The sequence below is a fragment of the Jaculus jaculus genome, chromosome 14 (genome assembly GCF_020740685.1).
Source record: "Jaculus jaculus isolate mJacJac1 chromosome 14, mJacJac1.mat.Y.cur, whole genome shotgun sequence".
Lineage (NCBI taxonomy): Eukaryota > Metazoa > Chordata > Mammalia > Rodentia > Dipodidae > Jaculus > Jaculus jaculus.
Window position 1 is genome coordinate 69266758 of NC_059115.1, and position 11978 is coordinate 69278735.

Genomic DNA, 11978 nt, shown 5'->3' on the forward strand with positions numbered 1-11978 from the left:
GCGTCTGGAGTTCGTTTGCAGAGGCTGGAAGCCCTGGCGCGCCCATTCTCTCTCTCTCCCTCTATCTGTCTTTCTCTCTATGTCTGCCGCTCTCAAATAAATAAAAAAAATGAACAAAAAAAAAATGCGATATGGGGCTGGAGAGATTTCTCAGTGGTTAACATGCTTGCTTGCAAAGCCTGACGGCCCAGGTTTGATTTCCCAGGACCAAGATAAACCAGATGCACAAGGTGGCGCCTGCGCCTCGAATTTGTCTGCAGGGCAAGAGGCCCTGGCACACCCCTTCTCTCTAACTCTCTCTTTTTCTCTGCTTGAAAATAAACAAACAAACATAAAAGTTTAACAACAACAACAAACAATTTAAAAAAAGATCTTACTCTGCTGCCCAGGCTGGCCTCAAGCTCCTAGGCTCAAGCAACCCTTTGGCTTCAGACCCCTCTGCTGGTACTACTGCAGACACGGGTGCCCATGCATGGCTAGGTTCCGAAAGTTTGTCGCTATTGTTATTCTCATTGTGATGCCAGCCGCAAACCCAGGGTTGGGTATGTGCAAGTCTGCTTCCACTGAGATCCCTCTCCTGCCCTCCATGTTATAAATACCTTCTTAAAAAAATTTTTTGTTTATTTTTATTTACTTATTTGAGAGCAACAGACAAAGAGAGAGAGAGAGAAAATGGTGGCACCAGGGCCTCCAGCCACTGCAAACGAATTTCAGATGCATGTGCCAACTTGTGCACCTGGCTTACGTGGGTTCTGGGGAATTGAGCCTCGAACTGGGGTCCTTAGGCCTCACAGGCAAGCGCTTATCCACTAAGCCATCTCTCCAGCCCCATAAATAACTTCTTAATGGACCTGTCCACCCTGCTCTCTGTAGTATATGTGCATTTTCTACCGTGCATTCACGTGAGTTTACCAGCCACAGCCTGTACTGTTTGGAAGTTCATCAAAGCCTCTGAGAGGCTTGGCTGTTACTCTGGGGGAGCACTTCACTGCTAAAGAGGAGGGGACGTTTTCCCCCCTAATGTCCTTATTTCATGTGCTGCTCAAAGCAGCAGAGGTGGCCTTTAGAATAATCCCCCAAACTGAATATATGATACTGGTATGTTTAAGGTGGTAACACCTATTACCAGAGTGAGAAACATTAGAGAGCAAACTGCTGATATTGGTGTAAATCTCCTCCATGCTTCAGAACCATGTGCTGGATGAGAGCACAGAGAGCTCTCCTGGAGCTTAGTGATCGTCTAAGGCCACCGCTGGCCTTCAGCAGTCTCATGATCAACATTTCCAAGCAGGTCATTAATCTCCAGGAAATGCTTAGTATTTTGATTGCTGTTTGCTTAATTGGGGTTGCGAATAATTCAGTAAAGAATGAAGACATGAATTTGGACAAAGAAGACTGTTTTCCTCACACGCACAGCAGCACCTCCTAGCGAGCTCCGTTCATAGCCGCAAAAGGGTGACGGAGTTTAGATTTCAGAAATGCAAGGTTCTTGCGGATTTGCCACAGATTTTCATTAGTAAGAGTGAATGTCTTCTTGTTAAAAGAAGTAAGCTAACAGATTTTCACACTGTAATAGTTATAATATAGATATAACTTTCTTTGGGTAAAATTTTTTAAATTCTTGGGCTGGGGAGATGGCTTAGCAGTTTAGACACTTGCCTGCAAAGCCAAAGGACCTTGGTTCGATCCCTCAGGACTCACATAAGCCAGATGCACAAGGTGACGCATGTGTTTGGAGTTCATTTGCAGTGGCTGGAGGCCCTGGTGTGCCCATTCTCCCCAGCCCCCCGCAACTCAAATAAATAAATAAATAAATTTTTAAAATTTAAAATTCTTATTTTACATTGATTTTCATAATAAATACCACTGAAATATTAATTTTTTTTCATCTAAGTAATAACCTCTTTTCTATTTTTGCAGGCCAGAAAGAGTTCTTTGCTTGCAATCATTTCTTTTCCAGCCAAAGCTGTCTTAACTAGCATAATGTATGCCTCATATGCAGCATTAATTTATTTGGTAAGTTAATCATTAATACATATTTCCTGTAATGTTAAAGATACCACTGTACAATAGTGTGTTAAATAGTATTATCTTTAATGTTACCATTCATAAAGTAAGGTGCCATTATCTTGTTATGCAAAATAACAGTATTAGATATTTGATTTTCCAGGGAGTCAAATCAAACCAAAACCTTATTTGCTTACATAGCTATAATAACTTTTTTTTACTTTGTGCATGCGTGTGTGTGTGTGTGTGTGTGTGTGTGTGTGTGTGCTCACATGCGCCACAGCACACACAGGTGGAGGCCGGAGAGCAATTTTGAAGTGTGTGTGCTCCACTTCCTTTGGTACAGGGTCTCCTGCCACAAATGAACATCAGACTAGCTTCCTACAGCTTCAGCTACAAGTAGGTTCTGCAGCATTGACTCCAAGCTGGTAGGCTCTGCAAGCAAACACCTTTAACCTTCAAGTCATCCTCCCAGCCCTAAAATACTTTATTTTTAGAAAGCTAACCATCTGAAAACAGTTAGTGAAAGCATTTTGATTTTTGCTTTGGCTTAGCTACTGTTGTTTGTTTCAGCAATCATCCCACGATGTCTTTAGTTCCATCATTTTGGGTCTGTAACTTTGGAAAGTGTAAGCACTGAGTGCTGTGAATGGCATAAGCTAAAAGGTTCTCATCGGGGCTGGAGAGATGGCTTAGTGGTTAAGGCATTTGTCCGCAAAGCCAAAGGACCCAAGTTTGATTCTCCATGCCCCAGATGCACAATGTTGGCAATACATCTGGAGTTTGTTTGCAGAGGCTAGAGGCCCTGGTATGCCCATTCCCTCTCTCTCTCTCTTCCTTCTTCTTTTTTTTCTCTCTCAAATAAATAAAGAAAAAGAAAAATATTTTTAAAAGATTGTTATCAATTATAAGTACTTTCCTCCCTTGATAATCAATAGCAATTTATGCTATATTTAAAAGGTATAATCCAGGGCCGGTGAGATGGTTTAGTGGTTAAGGCACTTGCCTGCAAAGTATAAGGACTCATGGTTGCTTCTCCAGGTCCCACATAAGCAGATGTACAGTGTGACACAGGCGTACAAGGTCACATATGTGTACAAGATAGCACTCGTGTCTGCAGTTTAATTACAGTGGCTAGAGGCCCTGGTGCACCAATTCTTTCTCGTTCTCTCTCTCTCTCTCTCTCTCTCATTTGCTCACTATAGTTTTAAAAAATTAAAAAATTGGTGCTGGAGAGATAGCTTAGTGGTTAAGACACTTGCCTACAAAGCCAAAGAACTCAGGTTCAATTCCCCAGGACCCACATAAGCCAGATACACAAAGTGGCACATGCATCTGGAGTTTGTTTGCAGTGGCTAAAGGCCCTGGCATGCCCATTCTCTCTCGTTTCTTCTGTCTCTCAAATAAATAAAATAAATAAATAAATTAGAGGGGAAGGCTGCAGAGATTACTTAGTGGTTAAGGCACATGCCTGTGAAACCAAAAACCCAGGTTTGATTTTCCAGGTTCCATGTAAGCCAGATGCACATGGTAGCACATTCATCTGGAGTTTGTTTGCATTGGCTAGAGGCCCTGATGCCCTGATGTGCCCATTCTCTCTCTCTCTCTCTCTCTCTTTTTCCCTGTCTCAAATAAATAAATAAATAAATAAATAAATAAATAAATAAATAAATAAAAATAAAATCTTAAAAAATTTGAGGGTGCAAAGGAGAATACTACAATAATCACTGAAATCTATATAACCTTTAAACTATTTTATTTATTTGAAAGAGAGAGAGAAGGGGCATGCCAAAGCCTTCAGCCACTGTAAATGAGCTCCAGACACATGTGCCACCTTGTGCATCTATCTTACATGGGTCCTGGGGAATCAAGCCTGGGTCTTTTGGCTTTGCAGGCAAACACCTTAACCACTAAGCCATCTCTCCAGCCCTATATAATCATTAGGAATTTTTTCCTGAAAGTAACACATCAATATATTTGAAAATCTAAAAGAATGGATATTTCTAGACACATATAACATACAAAACTGAGTAAAGAAGATATAGAAATTCTAAATAGATCAATAACAAGCAATGAGATTGAAGCTGTAAAAATAATAAAAAAAAATGTTTTCTCAGAAAGATTAGCCCATGGCTGCACAAATTCACAGCCAAAGTCTGCCATACCTTTAAAGGAGAACTAATGTCCATCTTTTAAATTTATTTCATAAAGCCAAAAGAATGCTTTCAAACTCACTCTACAAAGCCAGTATCCAGTGTTACCCTGATACTAATGACAGAAAAGAAAAAGAGAAAAAGAAGGAGGGGGGCGGGGGAGGATAGTAGGATTGTTCCATTGCCTTTGCATGCATGACAAATGCCCTGAGCAAACCAAGTTGATGGGAAGGATGGTTTTATTTTGGCCTATGGTCTCCAGGGGAAGATTCCAGATGAAGCTTCAGGGAAAAGATGGGAGAACAGAGGCTGGATATGACCTCCTTGAACATCAGCAGGAGAGCGAGCCAAGTTCTAACAAAGAGGAGCTGGCTCTAACACCCCTAAGCCTGCCCCCAGCAACACCCCTCCTCCAGCAAGGCTCCACCTCCAAAACTGCCATCGACTGGGGATCAAGCATTCAAAACGCATGAGTGATGAAGGACACCTAATTCAAACCACCACAACAAGGAAGGAAAGAGAGAGGAAAGGGGAAGGAAAGAAGACTATACAGTATTCTTGATCATCCTTAACTTAGATTCAAAAATTCATAGTAAACTATTTGCAAAATGATTTCAGGAATTTTTTTTTCAAGGTAGGGTCTCCCTGTTGTAGCTTGGGCTGACCTGGAATTCACTATGTAGTATCAGGTTGGCCTCGAACTCACCATGATCCTCTAAATTCTGCCTCCCGAGTGCTGGGATTAAAGGCATGCACCACCACGCCCGGTCTCAACAATATACTTTTTAAAAAAACATGCAACACAAGCAAGTTGGTTTCATTTCAGGGATGTAGGGAATGGTTCAATATATGCAAACCAGTGTCTTAATACAGTATAGGATCAGAATTAGGCTCTTAAAAAATCAATAAATATAGAAGAAACCTTTGAAAATTCAGCATCTCTTCATAACAAAAACCCTGAAGCTGTAAGAGGAAAACACCGGGGGAACCTCAGGATAATGGCATAAGCAGTGATTTCCTGAGTAGGATCTGTTAGCTCAGGAAACGGCAGCCAGCGAAAACATGGGATTACATCAAGTTACAAATATGTGCAGCAAAGGAAACGACAGAGTGAAGTCACAGCCTTAAAGAATAGGGAAAAGGTTTGGCCAGCCATTCATCTGACAGAGCCCTCACGTCCAGACTACACAAAGAACCCAAAGTCGATGACAAAAACAGTAGAACCAATAAAGTGGCAAATGATCTACAGCAGACATTTCTCACATAAAAATACAAGAGGCCAGGCCGAGCGTGGTGGCCCACGCCTTTAATTCCACCACTTGGGAGCTGAGGTAGAAGGATCATTGTAAATTGGAGGCCAGACTGGCCTACAGAGTACATTCCAGGTCAGCCCAGGCTAAAATGACATCTTACTCCCTCCTCCTAAAAAATAAAACAAAAACAGAAGGAGTACCAGTGGCTAATAAATGTGTGAAAATATGCTCAACATCTTTAAACCATCAGGAAAATGCTAATCAAAACTGCATAGAGACTCTCCCACACACCAGTCAGAAAGACTTTTTTTTCTTTTTCTTTTTTTCGAGGTAGGGTCTCACTCTAGCCCCAGGCTGACCTGGAATTCACTATGGAGTCCCAGGGTGGCCTCGAACTCACGGCAATCCTCCTACCTCTGCCTCCCAAGTGCTGGGATTAAAGGTGTGCACCACCACGCCTGGCAGAAAGGCTTTTTTAAAAAGCCAAAGGCTGGAGAGATTGCTCAGTGGTTAAGGCACTTGCCTGCAGAGCCTAATGACCCAGGTTCAGTTCCCCATGTAAAAACCAGATATACAAAGTGGCATATGTGTCTGAAGTTCATTTGCAGCAGCTAGAGGCCCTGGTGTGCCCATTCTCTCTGTCTCTGAACCTCTTTTTGCTTGCAAATAAGTGAATAAACATTTTTTTTAAAAGCAAAACAAAAGGTGGCTCCATTGTGAGGCAAAAAAGAACCCTTATTCATTGCTGGGGAGAAGGTCAATTCGTCCAGTATTGAAATCAGTATGGAGATTCCTCAAAATAAATAAATAAGACAAGATCCAGTTTTAGCATTCCTGCAATATTCCCAAAGAAAACAAGGTCATGACATGTACGTGACATTGATTGCAGCACAGGTGTTCATCAACAGATGGATAAAGAAAATATGGTGTGAATACACAATGGAATGTTACTCAGCCAAAAAAAAAAAAATCATTGTCATTTGCAACAAAACAAAACAACAAATGGAACCTGAGGTCATGATGCTAGGCAAAATAAGCCACACAGAATGAAAAAGTTATCTTGTTTTTTAAAAAATATTCTATTTATTTATCTATTTGAGAGTGATAAAAAGAGGCTGATAGAAAAGAGAATGTGTACACCAGGGCCTCTAGCCAGTGTGAACAAACTCTAGATGCATGCAACACCTTCTGTATCTGGCTTTACATGACTCCTGGGAAATGGAACCAGGCTCCTTAGACTTTACAGGCAAACACCTTGAGCACTGATCCCTCTTTCTAGCCCCAAGTATCTCTTTCTTTTAATATTTGAGAGAGAGAGAGAAAGGGGCATATAAATAGAGAATGGGTGCACCAGGGCCTCTAGCCACTGCAAACTAACTCCAGATGCACGTGCCACCTTGTGTATTTGGCTTATGTGGGTCGTGGGGAATCGAATCTGATACCCTTAGGCTTCACAGGCAAGTGTCTTAACCACTAAGGCATCTCTCCAGCCCAAACCTCAAGTGTCTTGTGTTTTATCTCATATGTAGGAACCAGAATAAGTAAAAACAACAACAACAAAAAAAAAAAAAAAAAAAAAAAAAGGAAAGAAAAGAAAGAAATGTGAAACTAGTGGGTAAACTACCGAGGGAGAGCAAGGAGACTGGAGTGGGGGTGAAGGGAGCCGAAGAAAGGGTAGTAAGGAGAGTGGCTATGATTAAAGCACACACAGACATGCGTGGAAATACCACAGTGGGATCCATCAGCATGAATTGATAATTATAATAAAGCATCTATTAGAAATTAGGTGCTTTGAAATCTGCAGAGGAAGCCCCTTCCCCCAGAATGTCCCTATTCCATTATGTTATCTTGAGGCATTTCCTCTATAAAATGGACCACTTCCGGCTTGCCTGGGCTTCATGGGATTTTTAGTTGTCCATAACCACCTGGCATCGTTAGCTTCTGAGGATTTTTTTTTTGGTACATTTTATTTCAACAGTCTCTTCCATGAAGTATAGAATGTCATTCTTTTCCTGTTTGCTTAAAAATTGTTCACTTACTAGTTTAGTCTCACTCACAACTTTATGTCCTGTAAGTATGCACACAAGCCTAAGCAAAATCTGGTGAGAAAAAAAATTAAAGTCAAAAGAGCTGCTTTGATATTAATGTATTTGGGGACATATTCATCTCTCAGAAAATAATTAAATCAGGAGAGTAAAGACGTGAACCATCTGATGAATTAAGCATGAAAGAGAGGAAGCAGCTCTTCATAGCCGATTTTAAGCTGTTTTCCAGATTATAGTGGGAGATATTCAGAATAAGGAATCAATCTAAATGCTAATTATGTGTCAGAGGTTCCTCAAAGGAAGTGCTTTTTTTTTTTATTAGACTATGTAGATTAATGACTCTGTTGACTGTCTGAGGTTGTCAGAGGCATAAAAAGACACATTGCTCTCCGCTGTTTTTCACTGACACAGGCAATCGCTGTTAACGCCCTGTTGGAGAAAATAAAGAACATTTTCCAAGAGGAAGAATCCATACGACAACACGGGGAGAGTGAGAACTTCTGGAAGTCCTTTTCCGAGCTTGTGCTTTCGGAGCCCATGTTTCCTGAAGGCGAAATCAAGCCCAAACCGTACAGGTCGCTGCCAGAGAAGCCAGACAGCAGCGCCCCGCACGCCCAGCTCCCTGCTAACGCGCAGCCGGGCAACAAGATCCAGGTTTTGCATTCGGTGTTTGACCATCCTCCGGAGTGAATGAACGAATCTGAGCACACGTGTCACTCCCGCGTTGTCTGTCTACCTGCACGTTCCATTTGACTGGCCCCAAAGACCCGCTCACCTATGGGGGATGCTCTTTAAAAAGGGGGGCGGGGCAGGACGGAAAGAACTAATGCCAGGTCATGGTCTCACACTAATATGAGAGAAAATAAGTGAAGCTTGTAGAATGTGGATATGAATAGACAGTGTTTTTGATTATATTTTCAAGAAAATCCACACTGGTGGCTTCAGAGTATACGGTGTGTTGTAGAATAAGGACATCTTCACAAGACGTAATATTTTTTTGTTTGGTTGGTTTTTGGATTTTCAAGGTAGGATTTCAATCTAGCCCCAGGCTGACCTGGAATTCACTCTGTAGTCTCAGGGTGGCCTCAAACTCATGGTGACCCTTCTACCTCTGCCTCCCAAGTGCTGGGATTAAAGGTGTGTGCCACCATGTCCGACTTTTTTTTAGTTTTTTCTTTTGAGGTAGTCTCACTGTAGCCCAGGCTGACCCAAAATTCACTATGTAGTCTTAGGGTGGCCTTGAAATTATGGAGATCCTCCTGAGTTCTGGGATTAACCCAGCCATTTAGGTTTTTATTTAAGACTTGTTTTGTATAATTGGGGGGGGGAGTGGAGGAGGAACAAAAACACTCAAATTGTTAATTTTTTTTTCCAGAGATAGTAAAAAGATATTTTCTGGGGCTGCAGAGATGGCTCAGCAGTTGAAGGCGCTTGCTTGCAAAGTCTGACAGCCCAGGTTCAATTGCTCAATATCTACATAAAGCCAGATACACAGAGTAGCATATGCATCTGGAGTTCATTTGCAATGGCAAGAGGCCTTGGTGTGCCCATTCCCTCCCTCCCCCCGTTTCTCATTCTCTGCTTGCAAATAAATAAAATATTCTTTAAAAAAATGAGATATTATATATGTAGGCTATAGAGCTTGAATCTGCCTACTGTTGTTTTTATAAGTCACTTATAAAGTCATGGCTTACAATTCACAGATGCCAGATATTTATAAAACAAAATATTTTTTACAAATCTCATATGAGATTTCTGAATCTGAGTATAGGGCATGATAATGTGAGGGGCTTTTGTCTTAACAAATGAAGTCTTGTGCCAGGTGTGGTGGCGCACACTTTTAATCCCAGCACTCGGGAGGCAGAGGTAGAAGGATCGCCATGAGTTTGAGGCCACCCTGAGACTACATAGTTAATTCCAGGTCAGCCTGGACCAGAGTGTAACTCTGCCTCGAAAAACAAACAAACAAACAAACAAAAAAAGCAAAGAAAAAGAAATGGAGTCTTGCTATGCACCCACATTGGCCCTGAATTCCTGAATTCCTGGGTCAACTGACCTTTAGCCTCCCAAGTAGCTCAAACTATACGCTTTGCCACTGAACCTGGAAAAGTGACTTTTTGAAAAATTTCCAACTTTAAAGACAGATTTAGAAAGAGAAATCCAATCCCTATTGCGTATTCCTGGCATTGGACCTTGAGATAAAATGCTAAACTGGACATGGTGGTGCACGCCTTTAATCTCAGCACTCGGCAGGCAGAGGTAGGAGGATCTCCATGAGTTCAAGGCCACCCTCAGACTACAAAGTGAGTTCCAGGTCAGCTTGGGCTACAGTGAGACCCTACCTCAAAAGAAAAAAAGAAAGAAACAAAAAAAAAGGTTCTCTAATGGGGCTTCACTAACTGGTCCTAGTTTTTGCCTACAGGAGGTAGTTTCGTTTCTTCAAAACAATTTAACTTCTGGACATGTACTTTGCGGTAGCTTTAGGATTACCAGGCTGGTAAGAGCTCACCTCAGATGACGTGTTTTTGGTACCTGCTGACCAGCTGCTGCTACTGACAGTATTGATAACGAAGTCCAAGCAGGGCCTCTCACTCTTAGAGACAAGTACCAAACATATTCTCTCATATTACCCATATTCCAACAGAAAGGAATCTTTACACATGCAAAACATCCTCTAAATGTTTTTAACTTTTATTTGAAATTTTGATGTAGGCAAAGTAGTTTGTTTTAATGTGTTTGCACGTGTGTGGGGTACACACGCGTCCATTTGTATTTGAGTGTGCTGGGATCTCCTGCTGCTGCAAACAAACACCAGAGGCTTATCTGGCTTTATGTAGGTGCTATCTTAAAGCCTCAAATTAATCTCCAGGCTCTTGTTTTGTGGTCCAGGGACTAGAAAGCCACATGTGAACTGTCTGGACTCATTCTGTCTGTCATCTCTCCTGAGATCCCTAGCTTTTCAAGCAAGCATCTTTCATCACTTGAGCCATCTTTCCAGGCCCTACATGAAGTGCTTTGATTGCCAAATAGGCAACATTACATCTCGCATGACTGAGAAATCACTGTGTGTGGTTTTCTTCCTTTCAGAACCTGCTTTGACAAGGGAAAAAAAACAAGCCAAGTTTGTTTCGTTTTGATGTCTAACACACTGATTTCTCACTGTTCAGAATACAAATTGATTTCATTTTTGAGGCATTTCTAAAAAGTATAAAACTTTGTTGTGTATTTGGAAACAAAACTGTATAGCTAAGATTTGAGGCTTTTTTTTTTTTTTTTTTTTACATTTCATCTCTGAGCTGCCTGACCACGTGGGAACTTCCAGCTTGTTGGTGAGTTTGCCCCTGACTGGGCATGGGTTTTCCCAGGCCCAGCCAGGCAGAGCCCAGGGGATGGCCCCCCCAGCCCTTACTCTCCACATGGGCTCGTTATCCCCTCTAGCTCCCCACAGTGGCAGGAGCTCTTTAAGCTTTCTCTTTTGTCACTTTTCTTTCCGTGGTTTTCCAGGCCCTCCATGTGGGATCTCTAGCCATGTGGGTGCCTTTCCTTAGCTCTGTGCTTCCCTCAATCAAGTTAATAATTTAATTAAAAAAATTAAAAATGGCTAAACATGGAGGTAGGGAGTCATGGACATATCAGTGAAATAAAAATGGGAGAATCTTGATAATTTCTGAAGTTGAGAGACAGAGGTTCCTTCTGTTTACTTTGTACACATTAAAATCTTCTCAAAATAAGATCTGCTACAATAAATACCAATTTTACCCCAATTTTATGTTTTACCTGTTATACATTTTGTGTACTATTCTTCAATTGGACATCCAAAACTTATACAGGCTCTAATCAAATCAATCCAGTGTATTAGATGAAGTATATTATCTTGATTTTCAAGGCATCTTTAAATCATACTAAGGATATATGCTTTTTTGGCATGTGTACATACATATTCATATGTAGATGTGTACATGTGTGTGGGAAGGCAAGAGCCACCACACCTGGATGTCCAGCTCTTTTCTTTTTCTTTTTAATTAACTTTTACTTTATTTTAATTTTTTTCTTTGTTTTTTGAGGTAGGGTCTCACTCTAGCCCAGGCTGACCTGGAATTCACTATATAGTCTCAGGGTGGCCTGGAACTCATGGTGATCCTCCTACCTCTGCCTCCCAAGAGCTGGGATTAAAGGCGTGTGCCACCAAGCCTGGCTGTCCAGCTCTTTTGAGAAAGGGTCTCTCATTGGCATTGGCCTGGGGCTCACCAGATAGGTCAGACCAGCTAGCCAATGAGCTTTAAAGATCCTCTGTCTCTGCCAGGATTATAGGTGCATGCCACCATACCTCGGTGTTTACATGGGTATTGGCGGTTAATCTATGATCCCCATGGTTACATGTCAAGCACTTTACCAACTGAGCTAGTTCCTCGGCCTCTATATACTTTTAAACTTCTCAAATATATGCTTTTTAAAGGTAAGAAATATTTATACCTATGTTGGGAAAAATAATCTTAGGTTAAGCCAAGTTATTCTAAAAA

General features: G+C 41.5%; 1 protein-coding gene across 4 annotated transcripts in view; it reads left to right on the plus strand.

Annotated features, from left to right (window-relative positions):
- Spata9 (spermatogenesis associated 9) overlaps window positions 1-8512 on the plus strand; it is a 64245-nt gene extending 55733 nt beyond the window's left edge. For all 4 annotated transcript variants that reach the window (XM_045133268.1, XM_045133267.1, XM_045133269.1 and 1 more), the window contains 2 exons: window positions 1921-2016; window positions 7870-8512. In XM_045133268.1, coding sequence (XP_044989203.1) covers window positions 1921-2016; window positions 7870-8148 — 375 coding nt within the window. In that variant the 3' untranslated portion in view covers window positions 8149-8512. The remainder of the gene's footprint in view (window positions 1-1920; window positions 2017-7869) is intronic.
- Window positions 8513-11978: the final 3466 nt, after the last annotated feature.